Source organism: Aspergillus tubingensis (genome assembly GCF_013340325.1).
Source record: "Aspergillus tubingensis WU-2223L DNA, scaffold_8, whole genome shotgun sequence".
Classification (NCBI taxonomy): Eukaryota; Fungi; Ascomycota; class Eurotiomycetes; order Eurotiales; family Aspergillaceae; genus Aspergillus; species Aspergillus tubingensis.
In genome coordinates, this window is record NW_023336282.1 from 4,213,187 (window position 1) to 4,236,855 (window position 23,669).

At 51.0% G+C, this 23,669-nt stretch overlaps 8 protein-coding genes and 3 non-coding genes across 11 annotated transcripts; 4 read left to right on the forward strand and 7 right to left on the reverse strand.

The window, feature by feature from the left end:
* Window positions 1-110: 110 nt before the first annotated feature.
* Window positions 111-4,187, reverse strand: AtWU_07692 (U6 snRNP complex subunit PRP24; the record flags this gene model as incomplete). The annotated part of the gene is made up of 4 exons (XM_035502801.1): window positions 111-863; window positions 924-1,280; window positions 1,335-1,562; window positions 1,617-4,187. 4 exons carry the CDS (start codon window positions 4,185-4,187, stop codon window positions 111-113), a joined length of 3,909 nt encoding a protein of 1,302 aa, XP_035358694.1.
* A 1,884-nt stretch (window positions 4,188-6,071) lies between these two features.
* AtWU_t202 lies at window positions 6,072-6,144 on the reverse strand. Its single transcript has one exon. It is a non-coding gene; the product is annotated as a tRNA-Thr (tRNA).
* A 74-nt stretch (window positions 6,145-6,218) lies between these two features.
* On the reverse strand, window positions 6,219-6,291 carry AtWU_t203. Its single transcript has one exon. It is a non-coding gene; the product is annotated as a tRNA-Thr (tRNA).
* Window positions 6,292-8,073: 1,782 nt separating this feature from the next.
* Window positions 8,074-8,146, reverse strand: AtWU_t204. Its single transcript has one exon. It is a non-coding gene; the product is annotated as a tRNA-Thr (tRNA).
* Window positions 8,147-8,926: 780 nt separating this feature from the next.
* Window positions 8,927-10,084, forward strand: AtWU_07693 (mitochondrial 54S ribosomal protein uL22m; the record flags this gene model as incomplete). The annotated part of the gene is made up of 2 exons (XM_035502802.1): window positions 8,927-8,975; window positions 9,051-10,084. The coding sequence occupies 2 exons, from the start codon at window positions 8,927-8,929 to the stop codon at window positions 10,082-10,084; spliced, it is 1,083 nt and encodes a 360-aa protein (XP_035358695.1).
* Window positions 10,085-10,383: 299 nt separating this feature from the next.
* AtWU_07694 (phosphoglycerate mutase family protein) lies at window positions 10,384-11,566 on the reverse strand (the record flags this gene model as incomplete). The annotated part of the gene is made up of 4 exons (XM_035502803.1): window positions 10,384-10,770; window positions 10,852-11,097; window positions 11,182-11,409; window positions 11,465-11,566. 4 exons carry the CDS (start codon window positions 11,564-11,566, stop codon window positions 10,384-10,386), a joined length of 963 nt encoding a protein of 320 aa, XP_035358696.1.
* Window positions 11,567-12,056: 490 nt separating this feature from the next.
* Window positions 12,057-13,932, reverse strand: AtWU_07695 (uncharacterized protein; the record flags this gene model as incomplete). Its single annotated transcript, XM_035502804.1, has 2 exons — window positions 12,057-13,040; window positions 13,093-13,932. The coding sequence occupies 2 exons, from the start codon at window positions 13,930-13,932 to the stop codon at window positions 12,057-12,059; spliced, it is 1,824 nt and encodes a 607-aa protein (XP_035358697.1).
* A 2,224-nt stretch (window positions 13,933-16,156) lies between these two features.
* On the forward strand, window positions 16,157-18,070 carry AtWU_07696 (SET domain protein; the record flags this gene model as incomplete). Its single annotated transcript, XM_035502805.1, has 1 exon — window positions 16,157-18,070. One exon carries the CDS (start codon window positions 16,157-16,159, stop codon window positions 18,068-18,070), a length of 1,914 nt encoding a protein of 637 aa, XP_035358698.1.
* A 281-nt stretch (window positions 18,071-18,351) lies between these two features.
* On the forward strand, window positions 18,352-18,777 carry AtWU_07697 (ACT domain-containing protein; the record flags this gene model as incomplete). The annotated part of the gene is made up of 1 exon (XM_035502806.1): window positions 18,352-18,777. The coding sequence occupies one exon, from the start codon at window positions 18,352-18,354 to the stop codon at window positions 18,775-18,777; it is 426 nt and encodes a 141-aa protein (XP_035358699.1).
* A 288-nt stretch (window positions 18,778-19,065) lies between these two features.
* Window positions 19,066-19,778, reverse strand: AtWU_07698 (uncharacterized protein; the record flags this gene model as incomplete). Its single annotated transcript, XM_035502807.1, has 4 exons — window positions 19,066-19,121; window positions 19,185-19,338; window positions 19,390-19,615; window positions 19,684-19,778. 4 exons carry the CDS (start codon window positions 19,776-19,778, stop codon window positions 19,066-19,068), a joined length of 531 nt encoding a protein of 176 aa, XP_035358700.1.
* A 1,247-nt stretch (window positions 19,779-21,025) lies between these two features.
* AtWU_07699 (putative AMP-binding enzyme) lies at window positions 21,026-23,198 on the forward strand (the record flags this gene model as incomplete). Its single annotated transcript, XM_035502808.1, has 8 exons — window positions 21,026-21,113; window positions 21,179-21,186; window positions 21,233-21,249; window positions 21,312-21,459; window positions 21,521-21,556; window positions 21,606-22,652; window positions 22,724-23,003; window positions 23,071-23,198. The coding sequence occupies 8 exons, from the start codon at window positions 21,026-21,028 to the stop codon at window positions 23,196-23,198; spliced, it is 1,752 nt and encodes a 583-aa protein (XP_035358701.1).
* Between the last annotated feature and the right edge of the window lie 471 nt (window positions 23,199-23,669).

A 23,669-nucleotide genomic window follows, 5' to 3' on the forward strand; every position in this document is an offset into this window, starting at 1 on the left:
GAAATCTTAGCAAAGTGTAGCAAGAGTAGTAAGAGTAGTAGTAGTCGTCATTAGCAAGCGGAGAGGTAACGCCGGTTCCCGCCATGCCATCCTGTGCGCCGCGCCCTCCCTCAACCCGCCCGACTCCGCTGGATCATCGCTCGGAAGTCTTCATTGCTCTTTTTCGTGCTCTGCCCCTCGCTCGGGGCGGCGCTGTCGGTCGTCATCGTCGTCTTCGTGGTCGTCGTGGTCGTCGTCTGCCCGTTCGCCGTGCTCGTCGCCGTCGCCCGTTTCACTCCCAGCCCGCCGCGCTTGCCGCCGCGCGCGCCTGGCTGCGGCGGGCGCTTGATCGGCTTCGCGACGGGGAAGAGTCCACTGGGCTTATCTTTGGCCTTGCTGCTGCCGCTGCTACCTTGGCTGGGTCCGTTGCTGCTCTTCTTCTCCGCCGATTGCTTCATCATCTCCAGTACCGTGCCAATGTGCAGTTTGCGCCCGGGGGTAATTTCCTGCCCTTCCAACTCCAGGGACGCTTTGCCGGCTTCATGTACGTCCGCAAACTCAACAATCGCTCCCTGGTGATCAGGCCGCAGTACAATCTTGATCAGCTTGCCATATGGCTCGACGAGTGCTCGGATCCGCGCATCATTCACCGTGTCCGGGACATTCATCAGGCCCAGCGTGCGTGCTTGCCGTTCACTGTTTGGCACCTCCTCGCTCGCCTCACGCCTGGCCCCGTTGACCTCGACCGATGGGGACCGGGTCCCAACGCGAGACAAAATGGTTGTCGCGCTTCGTTTGGCCCCTTGCGGGGTGGACAGCTTCACATGAAGCGGGCGCGAGCGGAACTGCTGCTCGTGCATCACTAACGACGCCTCGGCTTCTTCCTGCAAGATGCATTAGCTAGAAAAAGTCTCGCGCATTTGCGCATCCTCCGGAACACCTACCTTAGACGAGAAGACCACGTAGCAGAAGCCCTTGCTGCCGCCGTCCACCTTGCGCGGGATGCGCACCAGCTCCACAGTTCCAAACCGTAGGAATAGCTCCTCCACGTCCTGCTCACTGGCTTTCCAGTCGAGGTTTGACACATGAATCTCGCGTCCCTCGTACATGGGGCCCTGGCGGTCCTGCCGGCGAGTCGGGTCCGAGATCTTGGCAACCAGGTGCAGGCCATTGCCCACTGTCGCCCCGTCTAACTGCGTGGCGCTATAAGCCTCTCCGGCCGTCTTGAACTGCACGTAGCAGAATCGCCGGTGCGTGTTATACTTGAGGGACGGGAAGCGGATATCGATAATCTCGCCGTGCTACAGAGTCGGTTAGCCAACGTTTGGATCAGTGAAACACCGGGGGGAAGTCACCTCACGGAACAGGTCGCGAATGTATTGTTCATCAGCTGTCGCTGGGAAGTTGGTCACAAACACCGTAGAACCCGATCCAAACTGAACCTCAATCGTATGCTCATCAATGATCTTCTGATCACGCGTCTGCGCGACAACGGCCTCATCTTTGGAGTTGAACTCGATAATGGCTGTCTCGGACTTGCCGTCATCACTGGACAGCAATTTAGCACTATTTATCGTACCACACTATAACTCAGTTAGCTACTACAATCTCAACGCACTCAGTAAGGGGCAACTCACATGGCGGAAGAACTGCCGGACTTTGTGTTCGGTGATGCCATGGGGCAGATTCTTAACGACGATCGTGGCATTCTCACGATCACGACGAAGAGCGACCGGCTCGGCGGCCACGGGAACCGATACTTCGGCCTCCTCTGCACGAGCTCTTTTGGCAGGGAGTCCGTTCATGCCCGTCTCCTCCTCCCGTTTGCGCTTTTCCGCCTGCGGGGTGGCTTGTTCCACCACGGCAGCTTGTTCAGCCTGCCGCGCAGCCAGCTCCCTTGCGTCGCGCTCCCGGCGGGCAGTCACGGCTCTCATCGCTTTGCGCGTCTCCAAAATCGCCAGCTGCAGCTCATCCGAATCCTCGTAGTCCTCGCAGTGCGCAATGTAGGTCTGCATGATCTTCTCGGGCCAATCGAGGTCGGTCCGCTTGATCGCCTGCTTCAGCACTGCAGTGGCGTAGCTGGGGTTCGGAGTGCGCCGGGCGGCATCAATCGTAGTCTCGTTCTGAACAAACTTACTCCAGGAGATCAGCTCCCACTCATAGTAAGTCAGCCAGAACTCGTAGCTATTGCCACGACGTCCCACGAGACCCTTGAAAGTCTCCCGCGCGCTGTCCCAACTGCCACTCTCGCTGAGGTAACGAATATAGATGCGCTCCAACCGGAACAATGGGTCGCCCTGGTAGTTGCGGCCATACTTCTTCTCGCCCAGTTCCTGGACGCTTTCGATAGCAGACCGGATACCAACTTCCGCCACGTCAATGTCTTCGTCGGTGGAATCGGACAAGAAAGCCCGTCGACGAAGGTAGCTACACCACGCTGTATGCACTTTGAGCACTTCTTCCATGCCGCCCGCGTCCAGCAGACCCGTACTGGTGGCCTTGTGCTTGATATCCGCGATCTTGGAAAACGACTGGCCTTCCCGCTCGGAACTGAGCAGGTACTGTGACCAGAGGCTGCCGGAGCAGGGGCAGTGCCGGGTCGCACGGTCGAGTGTGGAAATCGTCGTGGTATTCGTATTACCGTGCATGGATTCGTCGATCAGGAACATGATGAAATCTTCCCACATGTTCGCATCGGTCGGAAAGCGCAGCACGGCGCGCTGGTATACTGCATTAACTAGGTCGAAATTTGTGTGCCGCTTGCGACGGTTGCGATTGAGCTCCCATTCCAGATATTCGGTGAACACAACCCATTCCTGTCCCATGTCGCCCGCCTCGGCCGCGTTGCGCAACCGGATCTCGAAGTCTTCGCGGGCGGAGTACGTCTCCTTGCTTGCCGTAGAATATTTCCCGGCCATTTCTGCCATGATATTCTCGTAGTTTGCGTTATAATACGTCGAGATGAACCCGGAAAATAACTGGAAGGTCTGATCCCAGGTGGCATGGGGAGTCGCGAGGCGGAGGTCGAAAAACCCTCTCACATGGTTGATCTTGTCCTGTGATGGGTTGCGAGAGAGATCTTGCACGAGCAAGTCAAGGAATCGATCCCAGACCAGATGGCTGTCGTGGATTCTCCACCGCGTAGATTCGGCACCTCGTTGCCACACGTCGAGGACGGACTGCCAAGAAAAGACTTCGCGACCGACCATGCGGTCTTCCTCGGTCCACTGGCTTTGACTGGCGTCGCCGTTGGCCGAGTTGTAGAGATACAGGAGCCACTCGCCGTAGATGCCCCATAGCTTGGTGCTACCGTATTCTTCCTCGATCGAACGCTGACAGAGCTCCATCACTGCGATGCGCTCTTCCACCGATTGTGCCAGCATGCTTTCATCCTGAATCCACTCCGCCCAGAGATCTTCACCCATGGCGAACAATTTGTCCATCTCCTCTCGAGCCGTCCGCATGTCTTTGAGCAGATCGTACTTCCGGGGGTCGCCATGAATATCGGGGTTATTCGGAGGGTAAACGTGGTTGACGAAGCCAGCGTGCAAAAGGCGAACGAAGCGAACATGCGCGTCGTAGGACTGAGGGTTTTCCTGAATCTGAGCGAACAGTTCCGTCGCCTGTCGCTGGGCGTTGGGGACCAAGGAGGTATCCATATAGCTTCGACGGGCGCTTTCGCGCGGACCATCCGACATTGCGATATCAAACGAGGAGCGCGGGGTAGGAGTGTTGTGAGAGATTGGGTTGACGTGGGGGTACATGGTGGAAGGGGACAGCTGGTGCTCGTAGGCCTCGGTGCTGCGCAGGATAGGGGCATTGGATCGCGGCGGTTGATGATGCTGCATTGACGCCAGGTCGGCCAGGGTGTCCATGCCGGGGGTAGACGGTTGTCTTGGGGGAGGGAGGTCAGCCGCTGGGGGAGTACCATTCCCACCTCCCACGCTAGGACCGACCTTGGGACTTATGGCGGGCGGCGAAGGTTCAGGCAGGTGGGATGGGGCATAGACATGCTGCGCAAGCGGCGAGGAAGTCATGCCTTGCTTGGTCGAGCCGGGGCGACTCTTTCGCAAGGGCTTCGGATGAGGAGCAGAGGTCGGGGCAGAGGAAGAGGAATTATTGGGGACGGAGGAAGAACCCGCGGAGGGGGTTGAGCGCCCGGACTGTGAATTGGCATCCTGGGGCGAAAGGAGTGAATTGATGTCCATCATCAAGACTGGTGGCCGGACTGGCGGGGGAGGGAAGAAGGACCAGGGAACGGCAAATGCCAAAGCTGATGGATAGAGGAAAGAGTCAAAGCGCCAGCGAGACTGGTGCTGACGTAAGTAGCAGAGCCGAAGGGAAGTTTAAGGACCTCAGGCAGAGAATCGAAGGGTAAAAGGAAAGGATGTCAAGTAAATAAAGGCAAGAAAATAAGGGAAACCTAGATTAAAAGAACCACCGCAAGACGCCTCATCAACGAGTCCATTCCTGCACCGGTTCAACAGCCTGTCTTGTCCAGACCTTATGACCGGGCGAAGGTTAACTGTCCAGGATTTGGCCGTTCCTTGTCCTTGTCCTGGTTCTGAGAGGTGGAGGGGTGGCCGGAGTTTGACAGTAGAAATGATGGAGTGGAAAGGGAATTAGTCCCGAAGGAAAACAAAGACAAATAAAAGTCTGGAAGTGAGGAAAGTATGACAAGTGGAAAAGAGATTCAGAGAAGAAGAGAAGAAGAAGAAGGAAAAAGAAAAGAAAAACAGAAAGGGAAAAAAAGGTGTGGATCTAAAGGAAAATAAAAAGGGAAAAACTAAACAATTGACGAGATGTGGTGAATTATCGTTGTTGTTGTTGGTTAGTTAGTTCCTCTTCCGTTTCTCTTAATCTTGTTGTATGTTATTTTTCTATTTTGCTGGTTTCCGGCCCTTTTGGTAGTTCTCTGCAGGTAGAAGAGAGCTTGACGAGTTGGGCGCTTGCGAAACGCTGCTAAAGTGAGGCGCGGACGGAGGGAGAACGAGAACGAGACACTTCTGCGTGGAGGGACCGACGGACTCCCAAGGCTTAAGGCTTAAGCTCTCCTGGTCCGAGCGATAGCGAACCTGGACGGGCTGGTCAGCGGAGAAGTTCTCGGCGGGAACGGATGGGGGGAAAGGAGGAGAAAATGGGTCGATGGGGGGGGGCAGGAAGGCCGAAGCATACAGGGCAAAAAGAAAAAAAGGAAACGTGGGAACAAACACGCACGGGAAGTCCCTGGATGGCAGAGGATGGAAAAAAGAGGGAAGAAAAGGGAGGGAGGGAGGAGAAGGGAAAAGACCAGAGTGAGGAAAAGAATATGTGAGGCCGATGAGAAGAGAGCAGTGGATCGACGCGGTGGAGATGGGAGTTGAGCTCGGCATGAGAAAAGCTGAGCAGACAGCAGAGAGGATAATGGTTCAGATAATTAATATTAAACTAACTATCAATCAATCAATCAATCAATCACCAGAAAGACAACTACACCCTATATCATCTCTCTATCTATCTACCTACTTACCTAGCTACCCTCCACTTCGGACTTGAATAATTAACAATAGCAGACAAAAAAAAAAGAAAATAAGAAAATACTCTCACCCACCATCTGAAACGATCCAGAGCTGTGACGATCCAGCTAGTGAGCTGCTAACCACCCATGCAAGTGCCTGGAATATCGTCATCGTCATGGTGAAAAAGAAAAGGGTGCACGGGGAGGGGAGGTTCCTGCTTTTTCCCCGCCAACGACCTCGGTGTTTCTCCTTAGTAGTTATAACCTACCCCTACTCTACTATTATTTGTTCTTCCCCAATGGCTAGTAACTGTGCTGTGCACTTATGAAGCTGAGAAGGAGAAAAATGTGACGAGGGTTGTTTACAACCTTCCCAGACAGTCAGTCATAGATGAGTTCCTTGTTACCTATCTACTGCCCCGGCTCAACAACCCCCCTACACCTCTACAAGGCTAGCGATGCAGGCTCACACTCGGACTCGACCCGAGGATTTCATCTTGACTAGTGATGCGCTCGGCCAACAATCCCACCGTTTGATTGGTTCTGCGGGCTGTGGAGGCTTGACGATGTCACGGAATGACGAAAGAGCAAAAAATGCTTCCACGCGGATTCGAACCGCGGACCTCATGATTACTAGTCATGCGCTCTACCAACTGAGCCATAGAAGCTGATTGGTTGATGTGGTTGCTCATATCTCAAGCTATACAGAGCATATCAGAAGGTACTGCATAAGGCAAAAAATTGCTTCCACGCGGATTCGAACCGCGGACCTCATGATTACTAGTCATGCGCTCTACCAACTGAGCCATAGAAGCTGGTTGATGTGAATGACTTGCATCTTATGCTAGTTGTTCCTGTGCTAAACACCCGCTGCCCTGGAATTGGACGGTCTGCGCTCTTCCAGAAAGATACGTTATTATTGCTATCATTACTACTATGCAAACACCTCTTGAGACACGTTTAAGCATATTGAGTAGTGCTGCAGGAGTCCTTATTCCTTTTCTACCCACCATATCGTCTATATTTTCTAGCCTACAGCTTGTCAATCTTGCAGATGTTTTGCCGCTATATTCGCCAGCTCTCCGTGCACACTAGAATATATACTATCGCCATGGACACCGCGCCATCGTGACGTTGAAAACCACACAGGCCAACTACTAACCCCAGTTTCACCAATAACAACTACCATAACGTGTTATCTGATGAGATTGAAGCCAACAGATATTACTCGAAGCCACCACCGCGCCCATCGCAACGCAAACCCCGAAAACCCATCCACTCTATACAAAACCTACAATGCCAGCAGAGGATCATACCCGCACCGTCAGCATGCCACAGGAGCCTAGCCGAGAACAGAATTAGAAAACAGTTTCACTGAAGCAGTAATAGTCAATGCACGATCGGTGTCTCCGCTGCTACCATGCGAACGCACGAGAGAGGTCACTTAACATGTGTCACACAACAGGCACCCGTGGAAGGTGAGGTATCAAAGAACACCGGCAGTAGCATATAGACCACCAACGGAGACATCTTCCTGCAGGATATGTTGCCGACAGTTCAGCAGGAAAGCACCTCTAACAGGAGTCCATGGAAATCCCACCAAAACCATTGCCCCTACTCCCCTCAATATGATACTTCACGATCGGTATCCACCATTACTATAAAGAACAAGAACTCTGCCAATATCGTGCGACGCAGCAGTACCCACGCCATGTGTATGCCCATCCCAAACCAACCTTCCATACAGCACCTTTACCCTCAGATCCTCGCAGCCATTACCCCCACACACGTACAGGGAGCACAGCCAGCCACATTCTGCAATCCTAATCTAACCTCGCACTTCCCCACCCACTGCTCGGATAGCACCCTTGCTTGGACGAGCTCGAGCATACACAGCAGGCTTTCCTCGAGCCAATTACCCCGCGTTGACACTGACTCATACACGGTTTCTAACCAACCACGAAGCCCATTATCCAGCTCAAATATCCCAGTTTGTATCGCCAATTGGTCCAGCGCCACCTCCCTAGCACCTGCCGTATAACCATCCGCTGCCCACCATTACGGAAATAGCTCGGCGCCGCTAATATATAGAGATGACCGAAAGTAAGACCTATGGCAGTAATCAATTATCGAGACATACAAGAGAGTCACCGAGACAATGCACCATCTCGAGGCCTCGAATGAAAAAGAGAAGTATCAAAGGCTCATTGTCTACTATTCGAGGCTGGCGCACGGTGTCTATCCGCACCAAGCTCTGCCGAGTGCCAACAATCAGAAACACCCTATACAAAAGTCATGAAAAGCCCGAACGGCAGGGGGTGGGCAAATGGGCCCCAAATAAGAACAAAGTATCCAAGAGATCCATGGATCTCCAACTCAATTCCTATACCCAATCTTACAACTGGCATAAAAGCTCATTGCTGGTTGATCACAAGACCTGGAATATCTTGGATATTTGCGGCTCACTTTCCATGGCAGCCGACCAGTGATCACTTAATTTACTTCAACTGGCAAAACTTGTCCCTTTATCTTCGGTACCAGCGTCCAAAGACGAGCTAGAGACAAGTGATAGGGCAAAAAGCGAAAGGGCAAAAAAATGCTTCCACGCGGATTCGAACCGCGGACCTCATGATTACTAGTCATGCGCTCTACCAACTGAGCCATAGAAGCTAGTTGTTGTGTAAGGCTTTCTAGCTTGGATATAATTGAGACAGGCAGCAATGAATAATGCTGCTTATATGGGAGGTAAGTTGACGGACATCAACCACCAGATATGCATTGAGAGAACAGGGGGATTACCACTGAGCTGATAGACCATGAACGCATGTCAAGTGATACCAGTTCCAGCAGTCTGCATGTACCAGCAGCTTTGCGGCTGGGTTCTTATCTGCAAAAGCAGGGAATCTCGACTTTGATCGATCTTTCGTGCTGTGTAACCGGCTGGTGATTTAGCTCGGGAGACGGGTAACTATAAATGGTCAGTGGCTGGAGGACCCAGACACTCAGGCGCGATCCGAGCCCTGAAGGATGCATGGCCAATTCTAAACTTTGTTCTCAGCAGGCATGGATGGATGCATGTAGTACACCTCCTCAATGGGAGGGCCTGGCCGGCTGCTACCCGAACGGGCAAAGCGGGTTAGGCCGAGGCCACCACACCCTTCCGGGGTATGAGGTCATTGTACAGATGGTCTTACGCCGTGATTGGCAGGACCGGGATTCCCTTTCCAGCCAAAGCCACATGATCCAGCCGCGGCTGACACTTCCAGAATTAGACTAGTGCTTGCCTTGCGGCTTGGAATTTTGACCCCGGAAATATCAGGTGTCGAGGCAGAAGCATCCGGCGGACCGGACAGACCAGAGACGCACCGCCAAGGCCCAGTCTTCATCCCGACACTTTTTTCCCTCTGATCTCCGGACCCCGTGCTATCACCTCCAGATTCATCGTCCGTCATGGCCTCAATGGGTGCTGTCCCCCAGTATGGGCAGCTGATCCGGTCCAGTAAGTACTCGCAAGACACATAACCCTATTTTCCTCCCAATTGTGGCCCCTCTCATCCTCACCTCTTCCCTGCAGTCTCTTCAGCCCGGACCGGCCTGACCTACGTCCCTCGCCGCACACTGGCCTACACTGTTCCTCGTCAAGCCTCCGAAGACGGCCCCAACGGCCCCAATGACAAGTCCGAGTCCGAATCGAAGCCCTCCACCTTGTCCTCGATCAAGAACTTCTTCTTCGGCGGCAAGCCCGGCGCCGCCAAGCCCAAAGCTCGCCGCACCACCGCTCCCGCCAAACGCGAGGGTTCCCTGAGCGCCGACTCTATCTTCGCAGAGGATGAAGCCAGCCCCAAACTGGTGGCCTCCGGCCGTACGCCCGCTGCTCGCAAGCAAGCAGGTGCCACCGAGGAGGGCCAGGAAGAGATCGACTATGCCGTTGACCGACGAAACCGGGAGACGATGCAGGCAGTGCTGGACCCGAACCCCAAGGCGCGCACGCGCTGGGAACAAAAGATGGTTGCTCGCGAGATCCGTCGTCGCGGCCGCATCTCGCCCACCGAGCTGATCATGCGGACGGAGCGTGAGTCCCTCTCCAAGTCCCATTGGTTCAAGACCTCCGTCAAGAAGCTGGGTCCTCTTGCTCGTCAAATCGCTGGCAAGAACATCGACGATGCCATGCTGCAGATGCGTCTGAGCAAGAAGAAGGCCGCCAAGGAGGTCCTCGAGCACCTCGAGCATGCTAAGAACGTCGCCGTGGTGCGTTCCGGTATGGGTCTGGGAGCCGTCGAGGGCAAGACCGCCAACCAGAAGCCCGTCACCATCACTCTCAAGAACGGAGAGCGGAAGACCATCAACGACCCTACCTCCATTTACATCGACCAAGCGTGGGTTAACCGTGGCCCGTACGGTTACGACTACGACCACCGCGCGCGTGGCAACATCAACCTCATGCGTCCGCCGTACACCTCTCTGTCGGTGGTGCTGAAGGAAGAGCAGACGCGTATCCGTCAATGGCAGAACCGGGAGGCCGAGGAGCTGCGCAAGCGTAAGGCTAAGCTCTGGACGCCGCTGCCGGACCGCAAGATTACGGCACAGAACCAGTTCTACAGCTGGTGATCAATGTTTCGATTATACGTTTTCGGCGTTGTTTTTTCTGTTCAATATTCCTAGACCGTTAAGAAGCACTTTATTCCTCTCTGGTGGATTTTCTCAGCATGTGTTTTAAAAACCCTTTTTCTTGGTTACCTTCCCCTCCGTGTCTCTATCTTAACGTGCGTGTATGATGAGGGTTGCTTCGATCCAAGAATCAATGTACAATACAATATCTATCAATCATCTATATACTCCTTAGTTCCTTTCTCCCTATACATGCATAGCACCCCCACACAACACAAACTATGATATGTCTAGACAAATCACTTAGGAACCCCAAACCAAGGCTCCACCTCCATAACGGGCAACGGCCCCTGCACTCTCTCCCCACGAACAAAAACCGGAATAACACCACCGGTCTCAAGCGGCGAAAACCTCCGATGCCCAAAAACATTCAACAGACTCGTAATCGCCCCGGAATGCGCCGTCAACGACAAGAACACCTTCTCCTCATCCGTGGAAAAGATATCCTGCATCAGATCACGGAAGCGCTTGTCCCGCGCGGAATCAGATTCCCGGAGCTCGGCATCATACATCTCGTCGTCCTCAGTGAAGCCTTCCTCGATGATGTAGGTGGGGTATTCGGTCATTATGGCGGTTTTGCTGGATCGGCCATCGCAGGTGTGTTGGCCGATGGTTTCGCGGAGGAGCTGTCACCAGTTGTTAACTAACTAGTCCATGGCAATGACAAAAGAAGGTAACTGGGTAGGTAGATAGATGGATGTAAATACCTCCTTAACAACCGGCCTAAACGGCTCCGTACCATCCATCCCCGTCCCAACGAAAGTAATCCACGCCGTCTCAAGACATCTATTCAACGGACTAACGTAGAATTTCTCCGGAGTGGGGATATGATGTTCCTTGAGTTGCTGTTTCCAGGTATTGTGCGCGGTTCGCGCTTGGGATTTGCCCACTTCTGTGAGACGGGCGTCGACCCAGTTGCTTGTGCCGTTGCCGGGGAGGAGGGAGTAGTGTTTCTTTTTTATTTCATTATTATCAATGATGAAGGGTCATGGTGGAGAGGGAGGGGGGGGTTGAGTTTAGATAACTGGTTTACTTACATCCCATTCCTCCGTGCCGTACTCTCGCTCCGCTACGTTATGGTAGCCCTCTCCGTGGCGGCCGAGGAAGAGCACCTTGTAGCGGACATTAGGGTCAGTGGATTGGGCGTTGAGGGTGCGCACGTGGTGGGCGAAGCGCTCCCAGGTGGTTTTTTGGTTGTTGTTGTTAGGGCCTAAGTCTGCGTCTGTGGGGTAGGCGCGGGGGATGAGGCCGAAGTTGGAGGATGCCTGGATTTATGATTTTAGTTTCTGGGTTGGATAGGGGGAGTTGGGGTGGACGTACGTAGTTGAAGGTGTTGGGGTCGGTGGTGGGCTCGCTTTGGTAGAAGTAGCCTGTTACGGTGGAGAATCGCCAATGCGATTCGGTGGGGGTGGAGGGGGTCATTGGGTTCGAAGATGGGGGAGAGGGTTGGGTATGGTTTCTTTTGGATGGAGGGAGTGAGATGAGAACTGGAGATGGAATGGATGGATGGATTGATAAATGGATCCATTCGGTTTGGGGCCCGCTGGAACGCGGATGATGGAGGGCTGTTGATTGGTTGGTGGGATTGTATAGCAGTGGGGACGGTGGACTCGGGATTCGCAGTATGGGATGTCCTTGAGTACTACGTACTCCTGATTACCGATTACTTGAGGGGTCCTGTTCGAAATTCAGTAAGTATGTGGTCAACGCTACTTGTCAGTTGCTTGAATATGAGATCAATAAAAGTTAAACCAATTAGAATAAGATGTATGAAATGACCATTCCTAACTGTTCACCTCATGCTCTAGCATGGACGATGGTATCAAGCAAAGACAGAACTAACACCGCTAAATAACTGGTAAATATACATATAAAACAGAGAAAACACGCTTATGCAAGTTTTAAATCTCAATCAACCCCATCGAAATCCCTTCCCCGCAAGCCAATGCCGTCTGGTCGATACCATGACGAGCTTGCCAAAGCTGGAAAAGCTCCAGGCTTTGTCAACGCACGTACTCAACCAAGAAGCGAAGCATACAGATAAATCCAAGAAGTGAGAAACCGGAAAGACGCTTTGAAGTACCCTTGACACAATTGTCCGCGACGCGGATTGGTCGTGGACATCGTTGGCTTGTACAGCCAACGAGTGGGGTGTCGATGGATATTCCGAAGATCTGACGCGCCAGGAACTGGCGTGTCTCTCGAATATGGCACTGGTCTCAGTGCCGCGGTTGGATTGCACGCTTGCTGTGGCAGCAGCACCCGTCGAGGGGCTGGGCCTGCATAGTACGCCGCTGACGGCAGCTGTACTGGATCGGGGTGGAATTGATGCCTGGACTGACACATGCATGCGGGCTGTAACAGCCTGGCTTGCCTGTTGTCTGTCCGGAGAATGGCAAAGAGCCAGTGCTCCCCGATCTGTCTGACTTGATGTCGAACAGATCTGCAGTCTCTTCGACAGTGAATGGACGAGGCCGACCCTGCGGTCGGAACCAGGTGACCTTGGTGATTGCTGTTGTCCCGAGCTGTCCCGGAACGTTGTCGGACGACCTGTACCGCCATTGAGGTCTACATCGCCACGGCAGCTTGCAACTGACTTGACTGAGTGTGGCGAGTGGTGTCCATATTGAGGATCCATCGACGTAGGAGTGGATGGCAAACGGTGGCGATGCCGAAGTTGAACGTATTGAAGCTCCTTTGAACCCAAGCCTCCTGTCGGCTGTGAAACAGTTGACTTACTGGCTGGTGTTGGCGCCGTGCTCACAAGAAGAGATTCTCGTTCGGATCTGTGAACATGTCGTTGTGTGCTGAAGGTCGACTTCATTGGTATGTTGCAAGTAGAAACAGCCTTTTGGCTGACAGCAATTTGAGAGGCGGCCTTCTCGAGACAGTTGCACTATACTTGAATTAGTACACAGACATCCGGCTGCTCTAGGAGGTTTACTTACCCGCTTGTGTTGTTTCCTGTGCTTCTCGCAAGCACCATGCTTTCGAACTTTGATGTAGTTTTCTTTCTGAGCTTGCGACCGAGGCTTTTGCTTCTTTGGTACGTTTGTGGTTGTGTTCATGTTAAGATCAAGCACCAGTTCCATGGCCCCAGCTGCAGACTCAGAGCCCGAGACTGGTGTGCGCGTTACATCGGGCAGAGGTGTGGTAGCTGGGGTTGTACATGTCCCACCCTGATAAACGCTTGCTGCAGAGTCGGACCAGCGAGGGGATGGGAATGTTGTGCTCGAGTCCGACGACAGTTCCAGATCCTGCATTGCTGCTTCCTGGAGGCGTTGCATGTGAAGAGCAATAGACGCCTCCATGCGCTTTTCTTTGCTAGACAAGGCGCTTGGATCAGCAGCAGCTTGGAACTCCACCATCTGTCGGACAGTGGTGTAGAAGGGGTCGTCAACCCCGCCCATATCCTGTGACCATAGGTCAGTCAGCTCCGACCCCATCAGCCCCGGAGCCGGAGATGCGGGCATCTGGTGGAAGGACTCGGCGGGGTCCAGCATGGATGGCGAGGCGTCCAATGCATGTCCTCCAAAGCCCTCCATAGGCGCATCATAGTTGACCAGATCAGCGAATAGCTCCTGAGTGCAGACCCCAGGACTCGGACCCCAATTGCAGTCATCAAAGTCGGCAAAAGTTAGATCCAAATCCTTTGGGGAGACAGAATCCACCGAAGTGGGATTGCTTCCCACACCCCCGTAGGGGATGTCGAAGGAGTTGTCAAAGTCAAACCACTCTTCACCGGGAGTGGAATGAGCGATAGACTGGAGCAACTGGTCGGCAGCCATGATCGAAGGAGAGACGAGGCTTTGAGGGAGAGTTGATGACCGGGAATTCAGGATGACCGGAAGGACGGGGGGAAAAAGCCGGCCTTGAGATTATTGCCTGATAAGGAAAGACGGAGGAGAAACCTTTCCGACGGGGTGAGTCACGTCGAACCCGGCACTTGGCAAAGCCTTCAAAGATGAAGAGAGGCAAACAACGAAAGGAGGTAACCCTCAGGAGTGTCCCTGGAGATGATGAAGAATCAGGCAGACAAAAAGGAGTGAAGGAAATCGAAGGATGGACCGGCGGTGGTACAAGGCTTACATACAATGGCCTGAACGAGGCTCATCTGCCCCAGCCTGGCGCTATGCCCCTTTCGAGACCCCGACTGCCTGCCGCTAGGCCGCTTTGGGACCCCGACAACCCGCGCGCCCCGCGACTGGATCATTGATCTTCCGGCCTGATTTTGGCACTGCCCCTTTGGGTTTCACATGGCTATGCTTCACACCGCTTGTGTGGGCATTCGTTGCTTCATATAATTCGTTCGATTCTTTTAATTTTAAAGCCGAGGTTTGGTTGCTTACTATTGTGCAGAAACTAGTAGTAACCCTATGGCTATCATCATCCTGCAGACTTTCGTCATCCGGGGTGCCCAAACTGTCCGGCACTGGCTCTGCAAGGACAGTCAGTCACATGACAACGTTATTTATAGTGATAAGCCTGGAATAGATGAAATTCATATATGATGGTCAATATAAGATTCCTTTCATCGAACTAAGATGTCAATAAACGGAGAGAGCACTGCATCCAGGCCACTACAAGTCTGCTGCTTCAATACATGGTCTACTTGTTCTAAATAGACTCACCATATTCCCCTACTGACGAAAATGAATTGACGAATGACTGTACTAGACTGTTGTCACTAACATAGTAGGCAGGAGTGCTGCCGACAGAGATCCTGTCAGTAGGCCAAAGACATATCTCACTGGCCGCCTGGAGCATAATGGGGAACAAGAATGTCTCAACAATGACTACCAATGACCATTCCGAAGCTTGAACTTTATGACCTTCATAACTCTATGCGATTTTACTGACAAGAAGATAAACAGTCAAATTTAAATATGGAGCAATCCTGTTACCAACAGCCGTTTGAGTATCCAAAAATAGTAAACAATAAAGAACCAAGCAGATATCTCATCCTCCTCATTATCTACCAACATCCATGGAAATACCAACAAAGAACGACGCATGGATCTGACCCCCGACAACAAAGAGTCTCCCCATCTCATTATTTCAAGAATTATATCTACCCGATAGCTCCTTTATAGGTTTCATACCTCAATGCTATAAGTCTATGGTTTATCTCCAGTCTTTGACTCTTCCGCCTGAAATAATCGGTTGATAAGACCATATAAGGAACAATACTCCCCGACATATCATGCTACGAATCCATGGAACCAAGTGATACTTACCCAAGATGATCTAAATATGGGCAAGACAAAGCAGTCTTGAACAGATGCTTTGTGCCGAAGGTTTACAAACGCTCATTATGTTACACCGCAGGTTACCGGAAGAGGCCCGTTTTCATGATGGCAGCTTCCGAATACTTAAACCCCCGAAAGTTAGCCAACCCAATACAGGCGGAGCCTGTAGCTACCCAAATCAGACCGAGAAGCCTCAAAGACGTCACTACCCATCCCACCAGTTCTTTCTAATCATACCGCAACTACCTGATCTATGGCTGCGAAAAGAGTCTCGGACAACGGTCCGAAAGAAACCTCCAGTTCACGATCACGTTCTCTGAGGAAGCGGAGGCAAGAGGAAGGAGGAGACGCAGATAGCTCTCCTAGCAAACGGCCCAAAAGGAGTTCCCCCGCTCCATCCCGAACATTGCGATCCCAGACACAGCGGGGACAAGAAGAAGACGAAGACATCTCTCCTAGCAAACAGTCTGAGACAATCCCCCCTACCCCATCAGAGACATCAGAATCCCAGGAAGCGCAGGGACAAGAAGGAGGAGAGGCAGACAGCTCTCCAAGTAAACGGGGCAATACGACTCTTCACACTCCATCCCAGCCACTGCAATCCCAGGAGGAGCAGAGGCAGGAAGGAGGGGAAGACACGGAATGCTCTCCCAGAAAACAACCCAACACGAGCTCCCCAGCCCCAGTGCAACTATCAGGATCCCAGACAAAGCGGCGACAAGAAGGAGGAGATGCAGACAATACTCCTAACAAACGACTTAAGATGGGCACCTTCCAGCCCCGCCCATTATCCCCAGCATCTATACAAGATAGAGACCAGATCCTGCATGCGTTCATGTACGACTTATATGAGGTCAACAAAATACACAACGAAAGTGAAAACAACAGGGTGGCAAAATTGGACTACAAGGCGCGGTGTATCTACGCATCACGGGCCTTAGAGAAGGCCCTTACTTGCACAATATGGTCATTTAATGAGGCCAATATGGATTGCGAGGAGCGAGAAGCGAGCCGACTACGAATTTTCGCCGAGAACTTCGGCTGGCCCATGCTTGCGATATGTGTACAAGCGGAAGCCTTTCGAAGGCTATGTAAGGAAGAAAGCACATTAATGTGGAAAGCCTTATATGGGAAATTTCAGCGACACCATCTCAATATCTGGGTTCAGGCTTCTACGCGTGGTTTTGAATGGCGCAAATTGTTGGCGCCATATGCGGGGGATGCTGCTCCACCCGAGCTCAACCAGGTATTGGCTTCCAAAACTTCAGCGGATAATCTCAGGCATACGCATCCTCATGAAATAGTCATAAATGAAAGGGAGAGACACTTTCGCACACCGAAATTTCAAGATCGCTCACAGAAGCATATCGATGCTAGCATTTTTCACCCCAGGGACTGGCAAACGGCGAAGGATCCAGAGCATCGGGGGCTGAAAAAGGATCCAACGCTGCGAGAAGGCCTTAATTATGGTCTTTGCGATCTCTGCGCCGAAGGGAAAATCTGTGAATGTCAAATAAAGGAGGCTCCCTTTGAATTCGTGCAGTTGGTGGAAACGCCCAAGGTTGTGGGGGTACGTGCTCTTGCGCGATTTGAGAAAGGAGATATCCTGGGTGAATATATTGGCGAGCTCCATCCACCTTGCTACAAAGGTGACCACATATATGCGCTTACCATGCAGGGTAAAGTCGACGTAGATAAGGAAATTGCTGTGATTTGCCCGATGGAATATGGGAATTTCACTCGGTTTATCAACCACTCCTGCAGGCCTAATACAACTTTTGAACGGCGGACAATTGGGAACCGGGCAACGATGACCGTGGAGGTCGTGCGGGATATTCAACCTTTTGAAGAACTCACGATTAACTATGGCCGGGAATATTGGAAAGGTCGAACATGTATTTGTGGAGAGGAAGGGTGTTACACTCAGCAAGAGAAGAGGAAAAAACGGCAACAGGAACGGGAGATGGAACGGCGAAAGCAAAGGGATATGCAACTTGAAGCATCTAAGAATGTTGCAGAGGAAGTGGACAAAGATAAAGAAGAATGTTTAGCCAAGGAGGTTAATGAGGAAGAGGCAGCAGCAGCAGCAGCAGCAGCAGAAGAAACCAACGAAGAAGAAACCGACGAAGAAGAGACCGACGAAGAAGAGACCGACGAAGAAGAGACTGAAGAAGAAGAGACTGAAGAAGAAGAGACCAACGAAGAAGAGACTGAAGAAGAGACCGACGAAGAAGAGGTCGAAGAAAGGCCACCAAACAAGAAACCCGAAGAAGCAAAAGCGTCATCAAGGAAAGGGTCAAAAGAAGAATCATCATTGGAAGCAGAAGAAGGGCCATCAGAGAGAAAGCATAAAGATAAGATAGCATCATCGAAAGATGGGACAGGAAAGGATAGGGAAGAGGAAGAGAGAGCAGCACAAAGAATACATCAAGATTGGGTTCCTATTCTCGAAGACTACAATGATTACCCTAGTTGCAATGACGAAGAAGAAGGAGGAGGAAAAGGGAAAGAAAAAGAGAAAGGAGAAGAAGAATTGGAAGGAGAAGGAACAGAAGAACAACAAGAAACATCGGAAGAATCGTCATCAAGAGGGTCAGAAGGATCCTCTTACGTGTTCGTCGACGAGGAGGAGGAAGAAGAAGAAGAAAGAGAAGAAAAAGAAGGAAGAGGATACTAAGCATTATGTTTCTCCTCATGCAATGAATTATATCAAAGTAGCTATATACACTTCAGATGTTGTCTATAACCAGTGCATTTAGAGCGTTGCTTTTCGCGCTTTACTACTCTCTATTCCAAATTAAGTTTAGCCTATTTTAAAATGAACTCATCACCACCACCAATCCCAATGTCTACTTACATCAAACCAACAATCCTCATCGACTCCCAATATACCTCCCTAACTAATTCAATACCCCCAATCCAAACTACAAACCCAAACACAGCCTCAACCAAACCAAAATGCCCCCAACCCCAGGCGAATCCAACCTCCAAACCCTCCTCGCCTCCCTCTCACCAATTCTCCACCCGGACATTTTCGTCTTCCTCACCATCCCCCACACGAGCATCTCGCAAGCAAGTCCGGATCTCCACACCTTGCAACCCCAACTCCTCTTCCAGGAAGCAGAAGGCACCACGTACATTGTGACTCGTGAACGTGCCGAAGCACACGGCTTCACGAACTATGTTTTCCCCTGCCGCATGATTACCATCAGCGTGCACTCTAGTCTTGAGGCGGTGGGGCTGATGGCTGCTATTAGCGCTAAGCTCAAGGAGGCTGGAGTGAGTGCGAATGTTGTTAGTGGGTTCTATCATGATCATGTTTTTGTTCCTGAGGGGAAGGAGGAGGTTGCGATGAGGGCGTTGAGGGAGTTGTCGGGGAAGTGAGGTGAAGGAAATGTTTGGTGTGAGGGAGCATGTTTCTTGTAGTATTGATTGGGGGTATTGGGTAGATATCAATAATTAAGGAGCTTTAAAGGACGGTGTTGAGATGTACTATTATTACCATTAACCGTGCTGTCTTCATGACCAGTGCTACTAGCAGCTGCAATTGCTATGATATACACAAGTGCTAGAATGTTTAATATAACAATACAGTCTGAAAAAAGTTATCCACTTTGCAATATTGATGCTAACCCATACTAATCCAAATATTATATAACCTTACCATGTACTCTAGGGACCATATTTCATTACCCATTTGATCATAACGTAGCGTCCAGCGCCAGTACCTAAACAAATCCAGCGTATCTACTTGGATTTCATCGTTTCAATCGTAGTTTGGCCGCACGCACCTCCCAGCCAATACCGTGTGATCAATTGCGCAGAATCGGTATTCACCCGCGAAAAGTCGTACAGCTTGGAAGCACGAATGTTGAGCATCTCTCCGTCAAAATCGGCTTCCAGGACGCGGGCATGGCGAGGGCCCATGAGAGATATGACCAGCATCTGTCGATCAAAATTAGTTTATTTTAGCGTAAGTACTATTTGAGTACATACTGGGGCAATGATATGCGATCGTAGAGACCTGGTTCTCAGACGAGCAGCCATGATATCAGTGATAGTCATAATCTCACCGCGGAGCAGTCGACCATCCCCAATCGCTTCGCTTTCTAACATAGCCTTGAAGTGTGGGTAATTTCCTTCCGGATATTCCGTCACTGTTACGGTATACCAGTTGAACCCGACAGACTCCAGCAGTTGGCCGAATTTATAGTCTCCAATTCTGTCATGAACGGTCAGACAGACTGCTTACCATGAAAGATGTAAGATTGGTGCTGAAAGGGGACATACTCTCGATATATGCCAGAGGGAGGAGGGTTATCAGGATACTCATCTGATGCATATTCCCAGCTATTGCTGAAATGGTTGGTAAAAAAGATCTCCATATCACGAGTGTCCCACAGGATATGGTTCGGATCGGGGGAATTTTAGAAGATCCTCCTCATCCTCGTTCTCTGGGAGGGGCAATTCTTCTGGATATGGTTGGAAGAAGCGTGCGCGATGTTCCACTATCCCCATCAAGAGATAAGGGTAGGTGGCGGATACCGGCTGCTTTCTGGTCGGAGGGTTCAACATGCTGGCTAGGAGTTTGCCTGATCAGCTCTTCAATCCTAGCTAACTTGTGATCACGATCAGCTCGCTCGCGCGCGAGAACCTCATCCAAGAGAATGAATGGGAGTAGATCGGTGACTGGGAAGAGACCGGGAGGGAAGAGTCGGTTACCAAGGGGGTGCAGGCTGCAAGGGTGGCGACTGCTGCAGTCTTAAGGCACAAGTCATCTTGATGTGGGGCCTGATATGAATCGAAATGGATGCATTTGTACCTGTCCGGATACAATAGATGAGCATTACTCACCAATCAGTGTGGAATGGCCTAAAGTACCCTGAATATTAGTACTACATTATTCAGTCTAGAACAACACATCTGATAGCACAGAATATAGATAGATAGACAAATGGGGGTGAATGTGGCTTCGGTTATTCTCGGGCCAAAGTAGTCAGGAACCAATTGAGGGGAAGCCCTAAATTAAGCTGGAGATCCATCCTAGTAAGCTTCATTTCCCCGCCCGGGAATCGGAACAGTTCCGGCCTGAGGAACAAGAGTACAAAGTAGCTACATGTACATCTTTGATTTTATCCCTGATAGAGCTTTCATAACCAGTGCCTTAAAAATGCCGAGTTAAGATTAAAGTACTCAAACCAATTGAGTATTGAGTGTTACCGCAATATTTGAGCTGCAGGTACTAGTGTCTCAAATAGGCAAGCCGCCTGCATCAACCCCGCATCTACAGGACACGTGAGTCCCGGCCACATTCCTCCAGCTGCCTTTTAATTACTCCATCTCTTCAGCTCTTCATTCTTCATTCTGCCAATTGTCAAGGCTAGATTTCAGCTCGTGTTCACAACGCTTCAAGTTTGCGTGGCGCAGTCCGAGCTCTTAGCTATCCGCCTGCAATCCCTGGTTGAGTCAATCTAGACCCAACTTTTGGTGAAGCTAGAAGCAAGGGGAGGTACATCCTGGTGACGAACGCCACGATCTCCACCTGTGTATGGGTAGACTGCTATGAACATACCTTGCCACAGAACCAGATGCGCGTTGCTTCAGTAAACTGTAGAGGGCTTTTTCACAGAAGATGCTCTGTGAGGAAGCCCCTCCAGTTGGCAGCATTGCCGGGAAGACGTGGACTGTTAACGACAAGCTATTCTCGAGGTCCTACAGAAGTAAGCATGCTTCATGCCATGTTTTATCAACGTGGTATCGATGCAATATATTGACATGATATCAGCCTCCACTGTTAGATACAGTGATTGGAGACCACTTCGCAAAGATCGTCAACCAGTATGGCGATAGACCAGCGTACGCTCTACCTCTTCCATCGAGCTTGTGCTTTGGAGGAGCGGTATTCTGACAGTGATAAGTGTCATCTGCAAACAACAAAATGATCGAGCGACATATTCTTCCCTTGACGCCAGAAGCAATGCCCTTGCGCGTGGTCTTGAATCTGTCGGTGTCCAGACCGGAGACCGTGTGGGCGTCATGCTAGGGAACTCCATGGAACATGCTGTGGTATGCTGCTAGCCCGTGAAAGTCTATCTCAGATACCTTGTGATAACCAGATTATTCGCAGGCAACCTATGCACTGTTCAAGCTGGGTGCGATCCTGGTAGGTAAAACGCTTGTATGCCATCAGATCAAGGCTTATACAGCATTAGGTTCCACTCAACCCATCATTCAACGCGACTCAAGTAGTCTCCGCCCTGGCTCATCTAGAAGCAAGCCATCTGATCATTAGCACCGAATCAAACCTCCCCCGCAAGGACCCAAGAAGCAATATCCCACTTCTTCAACACCTGATTCCGGACCTCTCCAAGACCCACATTGAGTCAGAGTTAGTTCCCTCACTGAAGAACATCATCTCGGTCGACAACTCATCCGGTCGCGTCAACACCTCCGACTTCAACTGCTTAACAGCCTACAAATCACTTACCTCTGACGCAACGTCCGACAAAAGCGCCCTACCACCTCGCAACTTATTCCCAACAGACATAGTCAATATCCAATTCACATCCGGAACGACCGCAATGCCCAAAGCAGCATGTCTAAGCCATCGATCCATTCTCAACAACGGCTCCCAAATCGGCGACAGAATGCGCCTCACCCCAGAGGACGTTGTATGCTGTCCGCCCCCATTATTCCACTGCTTCGGATCTGTACTAGGATATATGGCCACTGCCACCCACGGTGCAGCCATCGCATTCCCAACAGAAGCCTTCAACGCCAAAGCAGCCCTCCGAGCCGTGCAAGAAGAAAAGTGCACTGCACTTTACGGCGTACCGACAATGTTTATCGAAGAGCTCAGTCTTCTGGACGAAGGGGTAATCCCCAACGAAGGCTTCCAGTACCTACGTACGGGCATCGCAGCCGGAAGTAGCATACCCGCAGAGTTGATGAAAAGACTACACAAGGTCCTAAATCTCACCGAGCTGACAATATGTTACGGAATGACAGAGACCAGCCCCGTCTCTGCAATGACCACGACAGATGACCCAATCGACAAACGGATCAACACCGTTGGAAGACTACTCCCGCATGTTGAAGCAAAGGTCGTAAGCCTGGATGATCACAATAACATTTTGCCCATCAATACTCGCGGAGAGCTCGCAGTGAGCGGCTATCTCCTGATGAAAGAGTACTGGAATGACCCGGTAAAAACAGCAGAGGTTATGATACCTGATAATGATGGGAAAGTTTGGATGCATGTGAGTACTATACATACACTGCTAGAACCTCTGACAACCGCATTTACTTGGTACTGACCTCTTGATCTTAGACGGGTGACGAGGCCTCCATGTCCCCAGACGGCTATATCACCATCACCGGCCGTGTAAAAGACCTCATCATCCGCGGCGGAGAAAACATCCATCCACTGGAAATTGAGAACTGTCTCTTGACGTACCCCGGTGTGATCGATGCCTCGGCTGTGGGCGTGCCAGATGAGCGTTATGGAGAGGCTGTGGCTGTGTTCATTATCCACCGGGAACCTGAGAGTGAAGCTGCGGATGAGGATAAGATCCGGCAGTGGGTTCGTGAGAAGCTGAGTAACCATCTTGGTATGTTTCCTTTGATTCACCAAATTACTCTGTCAATCCATATGAGATAGCTAATGGATTGGCATAGTTCCAAAACACGTATTCTTCCTGCAACCATCAGAGTCTTTCCCCAAGACTGCAAGCGGCAAGGTGCAGAAGTTCAAGCTTCGGGAAGATGCCGTTAAGATGCTGAAGGAGAAGAATAATCTTGGCTGAGTTCATCTATTTTGGCGGGATTTATCTACATAGAGGAACGTTGGAGTGGTATATAGGGCATACAATCCTTTTTGTAAAAGAAACACCATACATACAGGTCTTAAATTATTTATCTTCTATATTGGAATCTAGGAACTACAAGTAGATAGATGGTGGGATTTCCTTATCCTAGACTTCTAGTTGCTATAGATTCCCGTAAGTGTGGTGTCTAATCATGTTCCAGATGTCATGACTGCATAATCTATTCATAATAGAGCAGGTTGTTGCTTTATTATTCGCTTAGTATATAAGCTGGTAGGAAGGAGGGCCCCAGGCTGCTCCAAGAAAAGAAGAATCGAACTCCAACCCCCGCTCCTCCTTCGAGTCATGTACTATCTACGCCGAATTCGGCGTATCTAAAAGACAGAATTCGACCTCTCCTCCCGTCTACCTACTGGGGGGATAAGAAGATCCAGAGGGGAGTGGGTCGCC